Here is a 12,413-nt window from a genome sequence, read left to right as displayed (position 1 = left end):
TCACGCTCCCTTCTCTGTCAAGTGCTGACACGCACACAGGCCAGCCTTTGCTGTACCCAATTAAGCATACACTCATCCAAGTTGTCTCCGCTTCCAGACTTTACTCCATCACCCTCCTACCCTGCTCTCGTCTCCTGTGTCTCATAACGAATGCATAAGGCAACATATACATTCCCTTGATGTGCTTCGTTTCCATGGCTCCACATGCTACTTCTTTTTATAAGCAACCAAACATCTATAGCCCTTAAAGTTTTTGTTGAATTGAGTGCTTTGGCGTTATGTCATCAAGGGCAGCCTTTCAAGCACAAGCCCATGTCTAGACCAACCTAAGTCCAAATTCCATATAAAAAAAAAGGAATGGCTTTGTTACTAGTGCAGTTTGCCATGAGAAGTATCATTCAAACCTACAGCAAAATTTAAGTAAGATGATGCACATATGACTGCTGTGCCCCCTTCATCTCCGCAATAGCAAGAATACCCACTTGTTACCTCATAAATCTGTGGGCCGTCTGGTTATCACCTCAAACCAGTGAAAACGATACACATCTCTCTAAACTTTTTCCACATGTTATTAACTGGTAATTAGTGGTAGCCCAATACTACTGTAAGGGAAGCCTCGCAGACATAGAAGCACAATTTGAGACTGGCATAAATACCCCTTTGGGCTATGAATAATAGCCCTGACCAAGCTCTAACAGCACTGCAGGGTAAACCAAGCCTTTTGGATATCAAACAAGAAGCAGCAGTAGATTTAATGGGCAATTAACAGCTACAGTATAGTTTCATGTATATTGGGGAGAGGGGTGGGGGAGTTCTTTTGAGACATTGCAGAGCCAGTAAGCACCGGATCCCAAGGTGAAAACACACATGCGAAAAGCCAGCACGTGTTTGCTGAAGGCTTTCATTTCGCCATGCCGGAAACATACGGCAAATTTGCTGTGCATTACATACAGTTGCAGAGGAAGACAGACGGTATTAAGTCACACATTTTAATAGGGATGATGGCTACATCCTGTTGAAATTACAACACGTCTGTTGCTGCTTTCGAGTTAATGAGAGAGTGTATGTATGTGTGAGGAGGAAAGCCTATAGGCCAGTGATTACCCTATATGAACAAGCCATGAGGATGACTGCACTGTACTTAACACTCCACAGGTGTTGCTGTCTGCTGATACCAAGGGCCAAGCAGATCTCACCATGACTGAGGATGAACCTTAGCAATATCTGGGACAGAATCAACACTTTTAATCAGAGCATGGTCACATGCTCATATATGTATTTTCTTATCTTTTTGTATTTCTTCCCATAATCTGAAAATAATATGTGATAATACCACCCAATGGAGGCTTTGCGTAGCAGTAGCAATGAATGGTGTTGTGGTCTGCACCAACAAATATAATAATAACCACAATTGCAAGTCGGGGCGGAGGGGTTAAAAGTCCACAGATGAAGAGCAGCATAGGGCACAGTGGAAGGGTTACAACGTGATGCAGAGATGTAGTAAGTCAATGCAGCCCATAATCTATAGCTTCTCATCAGTGTGCACCTTAAGCGATGCCTTCAGATCTTCTAGATGAGCCTCCCTGCAAACTTGCAAAAAAAAACAAAAAAAAAAAAAAACCCAGCCAGTTTTTTAAGCAATACCACTAAAACAACCCTAGTTTGGTTTGACCATGCTTGTACAGGCTGCAGAAACAGCGCACCCCTTCACCCTTGTCATCTTGCTGTTTTTTTCACCTGGTGTTGCTTTCCAACACACATGTCACCATCGTTTATAGCACATGCATTTGATCATGCATGGGGTAAAAAACAATGGTGACTATGGATGACTGGGCTTCAACCGAGGAAAGCCTGCTGGGGAGCGTTTGGGAGACGGTTGAAGGATAAGCAGTTCAGACAGAGTGACATCCTCAGGCCCCCCAGGAGAGAAGCAGGGAGTGAGACGCCAGTGCATTGAAAGGGAAGATGGCATCTGATGGGCCTTGAGATTCTGACTCCAACACACCACCCATCATGCTCAACCAACCTCAGAGCTACTCAGGTCCTAATCAGCAGGATACAGAACATCTCTGGGGGGCAGCCAAGCTGCCTGGTGCCGCTTTCTGCCCCTTTGCTCTCTTGCACTAGTCTTGAGCAGCACACACACATAAACTTCCTTGAGTTTCTTCCTACACCCATGCCCCCGTGTCATTATTGACTCATTCTCCTTGACTGCACCTCACCCATCCAACGCCTGCCACTAGGTACCACAGGGCACAAGGGACTACAGAATATCTATCGTCCAAGAAAATAACACAGTTTTGGATAACACCACAACAAAGTGAAAGAAAGGAATACTTAATGTAACATTGTGTACTTAAAACTACTAAAAATTCACTGAAGTTGTAACATTTCATTAGCATAAACACTTGCCTAATCTTTAAAGCTTTATCTACCTTGCCTGCGCTGGTTTCTGCTGTTATAAAACACTCAAGACATCCCGATTGACTGCACATGCAATATCAGTGGAGTACATAATCATTACTAAGTAGTAAAGGTAAAATGTGAAGTAAAGGAGAAGTCGTGACAGTAAAAACACAAGACACACACAGTAAGACGTGGAAATATCTTCACAGTGTCAGCATTAAATCTGTACCTACGAAGCATGAAAGTCCATGTGTGAATGTAAATCTGTACAATGCCGTGTTTGCAAAGTCTTTCATGGCCAAAAAAGTGACTCAGAAAGAGATGAAATCAAAGCCAGTCTCACCTGCTACAGCTGCACATGGCGGCCTGAGTCTGGTTAGCTGCTGTCTGCAGCAAGGCTGAAATGTTGATTCATGCTTTTTGATACACAAAGGTTTTTAATGAAGAGAAATAATTACCTGTATTTACAAAAACAACCTGCAGGTTGACAGCTTTGTTTATAACACCACGTTGGCTAACAGCTGTCATCTGCATTTGACACCAAGTCGACCAGGATGTGCTGACAACATCTATTTACAAAACAGCCGCGGTGCTAACACAGTGAAAAGTGTGTGACACGGATGGACCACCAACCTTTAACTGTACTTGAGTAATGAGTCTTTTTTTTTTAGGGTACAATTGGGTACAATTTTTGCATCAGCTGTACAGAAAAATAGAGTGTCCTTTAATTCATTCATTCACACAATTGTTACGGAAGGAAACAGACACAATTGATTGGATAAAGACAGATTTGCTTTGAATTAACTGCATGAAAGTCAAATTTACCTTCAGCCTAAAGGACATACACACAGCACTAAATCCCCACCTTGTGTAAACGGAGATGTCAGCGCAGTATGATGACAGCGGAGCGGAGAAAGGAGCTCTGTGCTGTGCTGCTGGTGAGACTGACGTGTGCTCTTTAAGTGTTCGCCAAGCACAATAGTGAGAGGCGATGGGCCTCCTCTATACTAATTGAGTCAGCATGCTGTGCTGCTGGTCACAGTGACCTTTTACACCAGTCTCAGCTTCAGGGAATATTACCAACACAGCAAACAAGCACATGCTCAAATATAAAATAGATATGTAAATAATCTGCAGCTGTTAAACCATACAGGAAAGGCAAGCATTAAGAGGCAGTATAATTATGTTTCTAAATTCAAGAAACTGAAAATAGCTGAGGGAAAACTTGGTAGACATTTTGTGCATGGGTTTGATTTGATATCAAGTAACTCCAAACTTTCCTAATCTAAAAGGCATAAAAGAAAAGGAATGAAAAAAAAAAATCAAAGTTCGTGCTAATAACAGAAATGCTCAGAATTTCCTCTATGACTGCATCCCAAATGCATCCTGTCCCCAAGACAGTAACAGCCAAGTGGTCATGTCACTGGCTTGCTGTTGAACAGAAAAGCTGCCGTTCATCAGAACGCACGTTTTTCCACTTACGCTGCAATGGAAGCAATTTATTCAAGCAGGTTTAAATCCAACAAGCTGAACCTTATCACTGGAAAAAAAAACTATACAGTCTCAAAGATCTGACTCAAAAGCCATTTACCATCTGAGCATGGTGCATGTAGACATACCTGAACCACAGGGTGTCCTCCAGACAGTGCCTTCACAGCTCCTCGGCTGCCCTCAGTCTCATAATGGGCCCTGTGGTGGGACTTCGGCTGTACCTCAATCTGCAAGCTGTACGGGCCGGAGCAGGATGGCAGCTGCCAGTCAAGCGCTGGAAGAGAAGGGCTGCAACAACATTACACATCGTATGTCAACTGGTGAAGGTAAAAATACACACAAGCTCTGTTTCTAAGCCCTGAATAAAAATGTATACTGTTCAAGTCATTTTACTTTCTAAGCTAAAAATCAAACATCTGATTTATCTTCATTAAAATGAAGCAGGTGAAGTATTTTTTTAGATTTTCAATTTACCTGGAATAAAACCACAAAGATAAATGAGGAATGACATTTTTTTTTTTTTCGACTTCAATTCTAAATTAAGATATGTTTCGTTGCATTTCTTCCAGGGTTCCTTCACCATCAAGAAAACCTGAATCTAAGGTTCTAAACTTGCTTTAAATTATCTTCAAATTGGGACACACTGGTTTAATCAAACTGGCTTGATCCTTCTCCATTTCATCATAGTCTATAATCTAATCAGCTGAAATCATTCACTGACATGCACAATGCTTTAGGTCTGGGTAATAATAGGTGGCCCTGTTTTATGAAGAATAAATGAAGGACGAATGTGCCTTGGTTAGAGAGCAGTGTGTTTTACATTATGACGTGAAAGGTAGAAACATGATTAGTTAGAAAAGTAACAGAGGGAAGGCAGACATTTCTTTGGTACAAAAACCAATCTGACACTAACTGGCACTTGAGCTGTCCTTTGATACAATTATTGTCTGTCTCAAATTGATAACTGAGAGATTAAAAATGAAAGCCGCCGCAGTATCAAAGACAATGGAGTATGAAGCACACCCTGCCTTGGAGCATGATATCTCTTTCTCAGAGCTACAGCTGGCCTCCCTCAACATCATTGTTCTCCATATGGAGAGTCTGAGATTTCCATGTGAACACCGTGGTGATATCTAAACCAAAACAAACAAGCGCAAGACAATAATTCTCTCTGCCGGATGCCTGGCAAACGCAAACCCCTGACCTGAAGGGTGGCTCAACTGAAACCAATCTCTGGCATCTTTGGGGAACTTGCAGGCTGTTTGTTGACCCAAAACGAACTGATTTCCCCCCACAAGGCTTTATCTGCCCAGTCAGTGCATGACATCACGTTAGCTACACAGAGAAAAAGATGGGCTGATGGCGCGACACACCAGTGCAGCGAGCTGCCTGATTAACTCACAGTCTGCTTCCCCTTCGGCCAGGCCTGTCACCATTACTTCCTGTTTCTCACTATCTTAATCAAACACTTGATTTCCGACAGGAAAGTGTGTTATTGGCTTGGAAAAAAAACAAACCACAAGGGAGACAAAAGAATTTTCAAAAGCCTACCTTGCTCAAAGGACAAAAAACAAATGTATTTGTGCATTGTTATGTTTGTGTGTGTCGGGTTGTTATAGCAACGGTAGCACACACATGAAGCGCAGCTCCTTCATGTGAAATCTGATTTATGAAAGAGTTTTGATCTTCAAAGAGAGGTTGTTTGGAAGTGAAGTGGATGTAACATTGCTTCTCTGCCTTGTAATGTGGTCTTTGAAGATTAAACACCGAAACAATGTTGTCCTCAATATGAAATATTCAAATAATTAGCGAAGCTTCAAGAACTAAATACTTCTAAATATATTTTTAAAGGAATATTCTGACACTGCCATTAAGTTGGGTTTTGTTAAAATGAACTTTCAGTGTCTTACCTACAGCAGAAAGTGGCCAGAATGCTCTAAATGTAAGTTTACACTGTCTTGTCAGTCAGAGAACTTTGGGAAACTACTGGCATGCAGTAAGCGATCAAATTTATATGCTACAATTCCTAACACAATGGTGGGTAGCAACATGGATGTTCTTCAGTCGGCTATGATGCTTTTCCATTACATGGTATGATACAATTATTACCACTTTCCGCAACCTATTTACAGAAAAACTGAGTATTTTTTTAAAGCAAGATGGCTGCTGATGGGTGTCTCATCTTTAATAAGGGCAGAGAGTTCTGTTTGAAAGTGGGAACATTAATGAAGCTCAACAAACCTGAGGTAAGGCTTGGGTTTAGGCCAGGAATATGGATGCTGAGGCACATCCAGGAACCCTCCACAGTAGTTCTCCTTCTTGAGGGCCAAGCGGGAGGGGTAGTCCTCATGGCAGAGCTCCACATCTGGTCCCAGCTCCTCACCACCAGGTTCCACCTTAAGGCTCATGGAGGGTGAGAGGTCCAGCATGGTCTTACGTGTCTTGAGTGGGATCCCCTCCCCCATGTCCACCACTCCATCTGTGGTGAGAGCATTAATGGCTGCCACAATGGCAGAGTTGGTGTACTGGTTGGTGTTGGCAACCCAGGTCTCATCTGAGACACTGACCCTGGGGGAGCCATGTGGAGACGGGGTGGGTGATTGATTGGGTGAGCAGGGTGTCTGATGGTAGGTAGAGCCGCTGAAGCTGTACTTTCTCTTCCCAATGCCGCCATTGTTTCCTCCGCTGCCTCCACTGCAGGAAGGGGAGTTTGGTCTGGAGCCACGAGGCTGTGCTGGCCACCCTTCCTCTGCCACAGCTCCTATCTGAGGGGAGGTGGAAGGCGAATGGTGAGGGGAGCCTGCAGGACCGACAGCGTGTGGACATGACAGAAGCGCGGATGACCCTCGGGGAGAAACACAGGGAGACTGCCATGGGGAGTTTTGTGGGGAATTGTCGTAGTTGTAGAAGCCAGACTCATATGAGGATGCCTCAGAGTTGCAACTGCGTGAAGATATGCTACTTGCAGGACTGAGGCAGCTGGGATCACGATACCCATCTGCATTGGGCAGTGTCAACGTAACGATAGAGTTGACACCTCGCTTAATGATATGGTCTTCACTACTGCTCTCCTCTACCTCATCCTCTGGATACTGGCTGTAGGCAGTGATCTCAATGCGAGGGCTTTCCAGAGCTGGAGCCCCATTGGGTCTCAAGCCATGAGGCAGGTAATACCCTGATGCTGCAAAGTTGTCATTCTGAAGGCTGTAGCCTGTCTGATGGCAGGAGGAAACTGAGATGACTGGGCTGGACTGTAAGGTGTGGTACTGTGTGGCAAGACAGGGGTTGCTCATGCCCAGGGGAAGAGCCAGGCTGACATTTGGTGTGTAGTTGTATGCATCTGAAAAACAAAAGAACATCATTTTAGAAATGTTAAGCACTAATTTCCAACTAAAGTATGTGCACGTCTTCTCATTTCTTTATATATTGCGCTTGAAGGTGGAATTTCTTCTAATCTTTTACATTATTCTTCAGCAATATTTCTCCCGGTTTTCTGAAGGCCTTCTAAAGTTTGAATTTGTAGCCCTTTTATTAGAAGACTATTTATTAATTTAGCTATTTATTTTATGAAGTATCTTAACTCTAAGCTGAACCCTCGAAAGCCTCCATGTGAAATCCAGAACAGAGTGTAACTTACTTTTCCTCACATATAATGCTCTCCATGACCAAATCTCAGCTGTATATCAAAGATCACATAGTTCCTTATGTTCCCAACAGAGCACTTGATGTTCAGACTGGAGGTTTACTTGTAGTTCCTAGAGTCTCTAAGGGTAGCATGTGAGGCAGAGACTGTGGCTGTCAGACCTTTCTCTTACAGAACCAGATCCCAGTTTGGGCTTGGGAGGCAGACACACTCTATATTTAAGATCAGGCTTAAAACCTCCTATTTTAAAAATGCTATAGTAGTGGGGTGGTCTTGTCATTCCCAATTTAGGATGACGTAACTTTAGACTGCTGAGAGGCATCCCATGATGCATTGAGCATTTTAAATTGATGTTATAAGAATGCATTTCTCTTCTTTCTCAGCAGGTTTCCCTGGCTGAACGTTGAAGTACCTGTTGATCCTTTTTTCCTGCCCTCCCCCCTCCAACCAGTCGAGGCTGATAGTCCTCCCTGAGTCAGGTTCTGCCACAGGTTTTTCCTTCCTGTTACAAGAGAGCTTATTTTTTCCCTTTCCACTGTCGCCTACTGTCCCATAAATGCTCAAGACTGGGGGTCGCATTAAAGTATAAAATACCCTTATACTTAGAAGGCAATATCAAAAGAATTATTAGCCAATAGCATCTTAGCAGTGTGGTCTTTTAAAAAGTTCATCTAAAAGTTATATAAAAATATTATAAAGGAAAAAAAAAAGAATCTATCAGGAGCATTGCAGTGCATCTGCTTTTATCAATTGATCCTTAATCTATTGAGGCTTTTACACTTTATTTATATTCGTATTTGCACATATTTCAATTTATTATTGCATCTTTTTTCACATTCTTCAACCATTGTATGAAGAAATAAATAGTAGCCCATGGCTTTTGCATTACACTTTCCATAGAAAATGCTTTAATGCTTGGACTAAACATTGTAAACCTGCACACATCTTACAGGGAGAGCAACTACGCCCCCATCTTTATAAACATCTGGAGAGGCTTAGCAATCTTCTCAAAGCAGTTACTGTGACTGCTGTGTAGCCACACGTTGCATTGCCATTCTGTTTGATCGGTTCATCTAGAGCTCAATTTGGCACACCCTGCTGTCATATGTACTCCAGGAATTCCTCCAGCAGTACTGATGGATGCTTCCTTTGATTGATTACATCACTCACTGAGCAAATTAGACCCTCCCCAGTGGAAAACTGACAGCACTTTTGTATCGCTCTGAGCTTGTGATTAAGTCAAGGAGTGTGCTGCAGCGTTACACACAAATGCACTGCGTTTAAACAAAGGGCACACAGAAGAAATCACAAGCGGGCTCACATACAAACTCAGTTAGAGGAAGCAAGTTTATCTTGGCCCACGTGCCTCCTCACTGAGAGTTATAGTGTTTTTGTCAAGTGTAAATCTCATGCCTGCTTTTTTTGCTTTTATTCATAATGTCGATGATGACAAAAGAAGTCAGAGAGGATAGCAATCAGTCTGAAACCCAGTGGAGGGCATTCCCCTCGATGGAGAGCGCTATATTTGTAAACCACAAAGATGTGCATCATTTCGAATGACAAATCTGTCACATGTCACATAATACGTGGGTAGGTAGTTTAAAATTAGTTCATTAGAGCTTTTTTCTGTAGCAACAACGGCCATGCCCAAGATACTAGCAGATCGCATTAACATATATAAAAAAATATATATATATATAATCCCTCGAAAAGACAGAAAAGCACCATCTCTTAATTATAATAATTAGAATTCTAATAAGTAAAGACAACAATCCCACTGTCCACTCACCTCTCTCTGGCTCATTCTGGGCACCTTCACTGTCCTCAAACACATAACTGAAATCAAACTCTTGCTCTTCATGCTGGAAACTCATTTCGGCCCCAGTCACTGCATAAAAACTGCCAGCTGAGTCTTCTCTGATGCTGTTCTCCTTTGGTTTGAACGGATAATAAACTTGTGCCCACTCCACCCGTAGTGACACCCCTCCTTCAAGTCAAGCCTGACTGCCTTTCCTTAGAGTTGCAGCTGATGTTTTTTTGTACCCGTCTGAATGAGTGAGTGATCAGCACACTGCGCTGTAACATATTTGACTTCTTCTGACACCCACTCAACACACAGACTTTCACTCTTGCCTGCTTGCATCTTGAAACTTGGCTTTTCTGGGTCATATGCACCATGTCTGCTGAGGTAACAAACTCATAGAAGCCTATGATTTATGTGGTGAAAGAACTGAAAGAAAAATGAAAGGCACATATGAACACAAAGTAGTGCCGCCCCAGTTGTTTGCAGCTCATTTCAAAGTGTGGTGTAAGCAGAGTTTATTTGAAATCACTGACAGTCACACAGATTATAGTGTGTTTTCTCCGTCCTCAGCCATTTTTCTTGACTATTCTATCATGATCAAAACATTCTCTCCCCACAACCAAACCAGCTTGACTGAAGAATGGAGGGGTTTATCCACGGGGATTGTGGTCTGTGCTTTGCTCAGACTGACGGGACCTCAGAGAGAGATACATGGTCACACACAGAAGTCATCTGCAGCCTCTGGAGCTGGGAACCCCAGGGCCACTTCTCGAACATGACTGACTTAGAGCTAAAAACCAGCAGGGTCTGCGTGTGTCTGCACTTCCTTGTCTGGGCAGCTGAGTTTATGTGATAGCAGAGGAGCCCTTGGCACGCTGCTGGATCTGTGTGTGGTTAAGCACGACTCGTCAAGCAAGCTACCCGACTTCTCAGAGCACACAGATTACAGACACGCACACACACACACACACACACAGAAATTCGTCTGCTACCAATTATAAGGCTTAGTACAGAGGGACAAAAATGAATAATAATACAGCCTGCACCCGTCCGTCTGAAACCTCAAAGACAAAATGAAATTCCAGAGACCCACAAAAAGCCAGAGGCATCAGCACAGTGAATTAAGAGAAGGCAGACTACCAGAGATTTCTGATAAATTAAATCAAATGTTTCAACCATAAATGCTGAATCAAAGACTTTGAAAAACGGGTGTTTCTTTTTTATTTTTTTTTTGGTCAGCAAACTAAAGCAGAATTTTTTTTCCACATAGTATCCACAGAGTATCAGTTTAAAACAAGCAACTCCTAAGCAAATCTTCTGTCAGCTCCCTGACTCCCATTTCATCAGAATGGAAATGAACGTTTTTTTGCATCTAGAAAATGTGAAATTGACATGAACCTCCACTGATTTGTGGAGGTTCTGAGCTGCAGAGGAACCCCCATTGTCATCTTGGATTGCACACCTGCAAAGACGGCTGGAGACACCTAATGGCGTGGATGTAAAATGGGTGCATGTCAATCACAACAATGAGCTCATGTGCTTCTTTTGCAGAACCTGTGTCTAAATATGATGTGAGAATGCAATGACGTTGACACAAAACTAAGGCTACCACATAAGTAAACTCACTGATCATTTATTTGTCCTGAAAAACGTAGTTAATTTGAGTCACCCTTTACACACAGATCCCCATCAGTTTGCATTATCTCTCTTTCACTGAGAGGACACGTCAGACAAGCTTCATAAAAGACGAGGCTGTATGATTTTACCTTCTTCTGCAGACTTCATTTCGGCGGCGAGAGAGGTGAGAAAGTCAAGTTCCCGCTCCCTACCGGCTGGTCCAGAGCTGAACTTGGATTTGACGCTCAGGCAGAAGATATCCTGCATTCAACAAGCGATGCGCAACTTTCTCCGGCTGCCACGCGCAAAGACCTCACCGGTTATATATTCAGGCTAAACAAAAAGAAAGAAAATCTGGCTTCACCTTTTGCACCATTAATTATAAATTGAACAGGATTAAAAAAATAATAATAATAAAGTTAAAAAACAGAAACTATGAGTCCACTACTCCGAAATCTGTGCGCAACGAGTAAACGGGAATAAATGGATCGGTGGAGGTGGCAGCTGCGGGAACCGAGGTGGAGGTGAGTTTGGCTCGCTTTGCCACGGTGAAGGTTTTAAAAACTCTTCCCAGGTCGATGACGCAGAGCGAGTTTGTGAGAGGGGCAGGCTCTGGTGCTTTTTAAAGCTGGAAAACACCCTCCGTCCTCCTGTCCGCGCGCCGCCCAGGAATGACGCGGCGGGCTCCTGCAATACACCGCCTGATGATGTCTTCCACCCTGGGATCCCTTTGGAGGTGGGAGGTGTGTGCGTGTTTGTGTGAGCGTGTGTGTGTTTTTGTGGCGTGTGTGTGAGAGACAGAAAGAGAGAGAGAGGAGAATAAGAGTGAGAGTCAATGAAACACAATGAGAAGCAGTCAAAGTTAAGCTTATGTCAACAAGTTGTCTTTATGGCATGGCCAACATGATCTCTGTTCAATACAGTAGCTGGAAATTGTTTCAGTTAAATGCCACATGGTTAAAGCATTCGTGATTGCCTAAAAATGGACCATTTTTGGACACAACAGGAATCAAACCTTCGCCCTGCAGTTTTTCTGTAGATGACCCCACGTACAGTGTGGATGGTGTAGGTGGATGAAGGGAACCTAGGGGACCAACAGTTGCAGAACGTGTTGCAGTTTGACCTCCTTTGTTAACATTGCCAATCACATTATTATAAGATCATCAACATCATTCAAACATTCACCCAATCCCCGAGTGGAACCTCAAAAGCTATCAAATTCCATTTTCAAACTGGTTTTCCTTGTGCTTGACGGAAATATGGTTTCACTTTTTCACCCAAAATAACCATCGTCGACCACTGACAGCACAAACAGCTTGTATTCTCTACTTTCCACGATGTCGTATCAAGTGACTCCCCCGGTGAATCCAAGACAAGGCCTTGTGATTTGTCTGTTTTTGGAAAATTCTGAGTCAGCTTATTTGCCTAATTATGTTCCCATTGCCATTCATC

The 12,413-nt window shown here is 43.1% G+C and overlaps 1 protein-coding gene across 1 annotated transcript in view; it reads right to left on the bottom strand.

Moving 5' to 3' along the window:
* Nucleotides 1-11,406, bottom strand: part of LOC306756167 (nuclear factor of activated T-cells, cytoplasmic 1-like) — a 62,673-nt gene extending 51,267 nt beyond the window's left edge. Inside the window, exons 1-3 of the mRNA XM_079240841.1 lie at nucleotides 11,111-11,406; nucleotides 6,139-7,237; nucleotides 4,026-4,185 (exon numbers count right to left, since the gene is read on the bottom strand). Coding sequence (XP_079096967.1) covers nucleotides 4,026-4,185; nucleotides 6,139-7,237; nucleotides 11,111-11,228 — 1,377 coding nt within the window. The 5' untranslated portion in view covers nucleotides 11,229-11,406. The remainder of the gene's footprint in view (nucleotides 1-4,025; nucleotides 4,186-6,138; nucleotides 7,238-11,110) is intronic.
* Nucleotides 11,407-12,413: the final 1,007 nt, after the last annotated feature.

Source organism: Telmatherina bonti (genome assembly GCF_933228915.1).
Source record: "Telmatherina bonti genome assembly, chromosome: 5".
Taxonomy (NCBI): domain Eukaryota; kingdom Metazoa; phylum Chordata; class Actinopteri; order Atheriniformes; family Telmatherinidae; genus Telmatherina; species Telmatherina bonti.
This window is presented reverse-complemented; position numbering and strand designations above follow the sequence as displayed.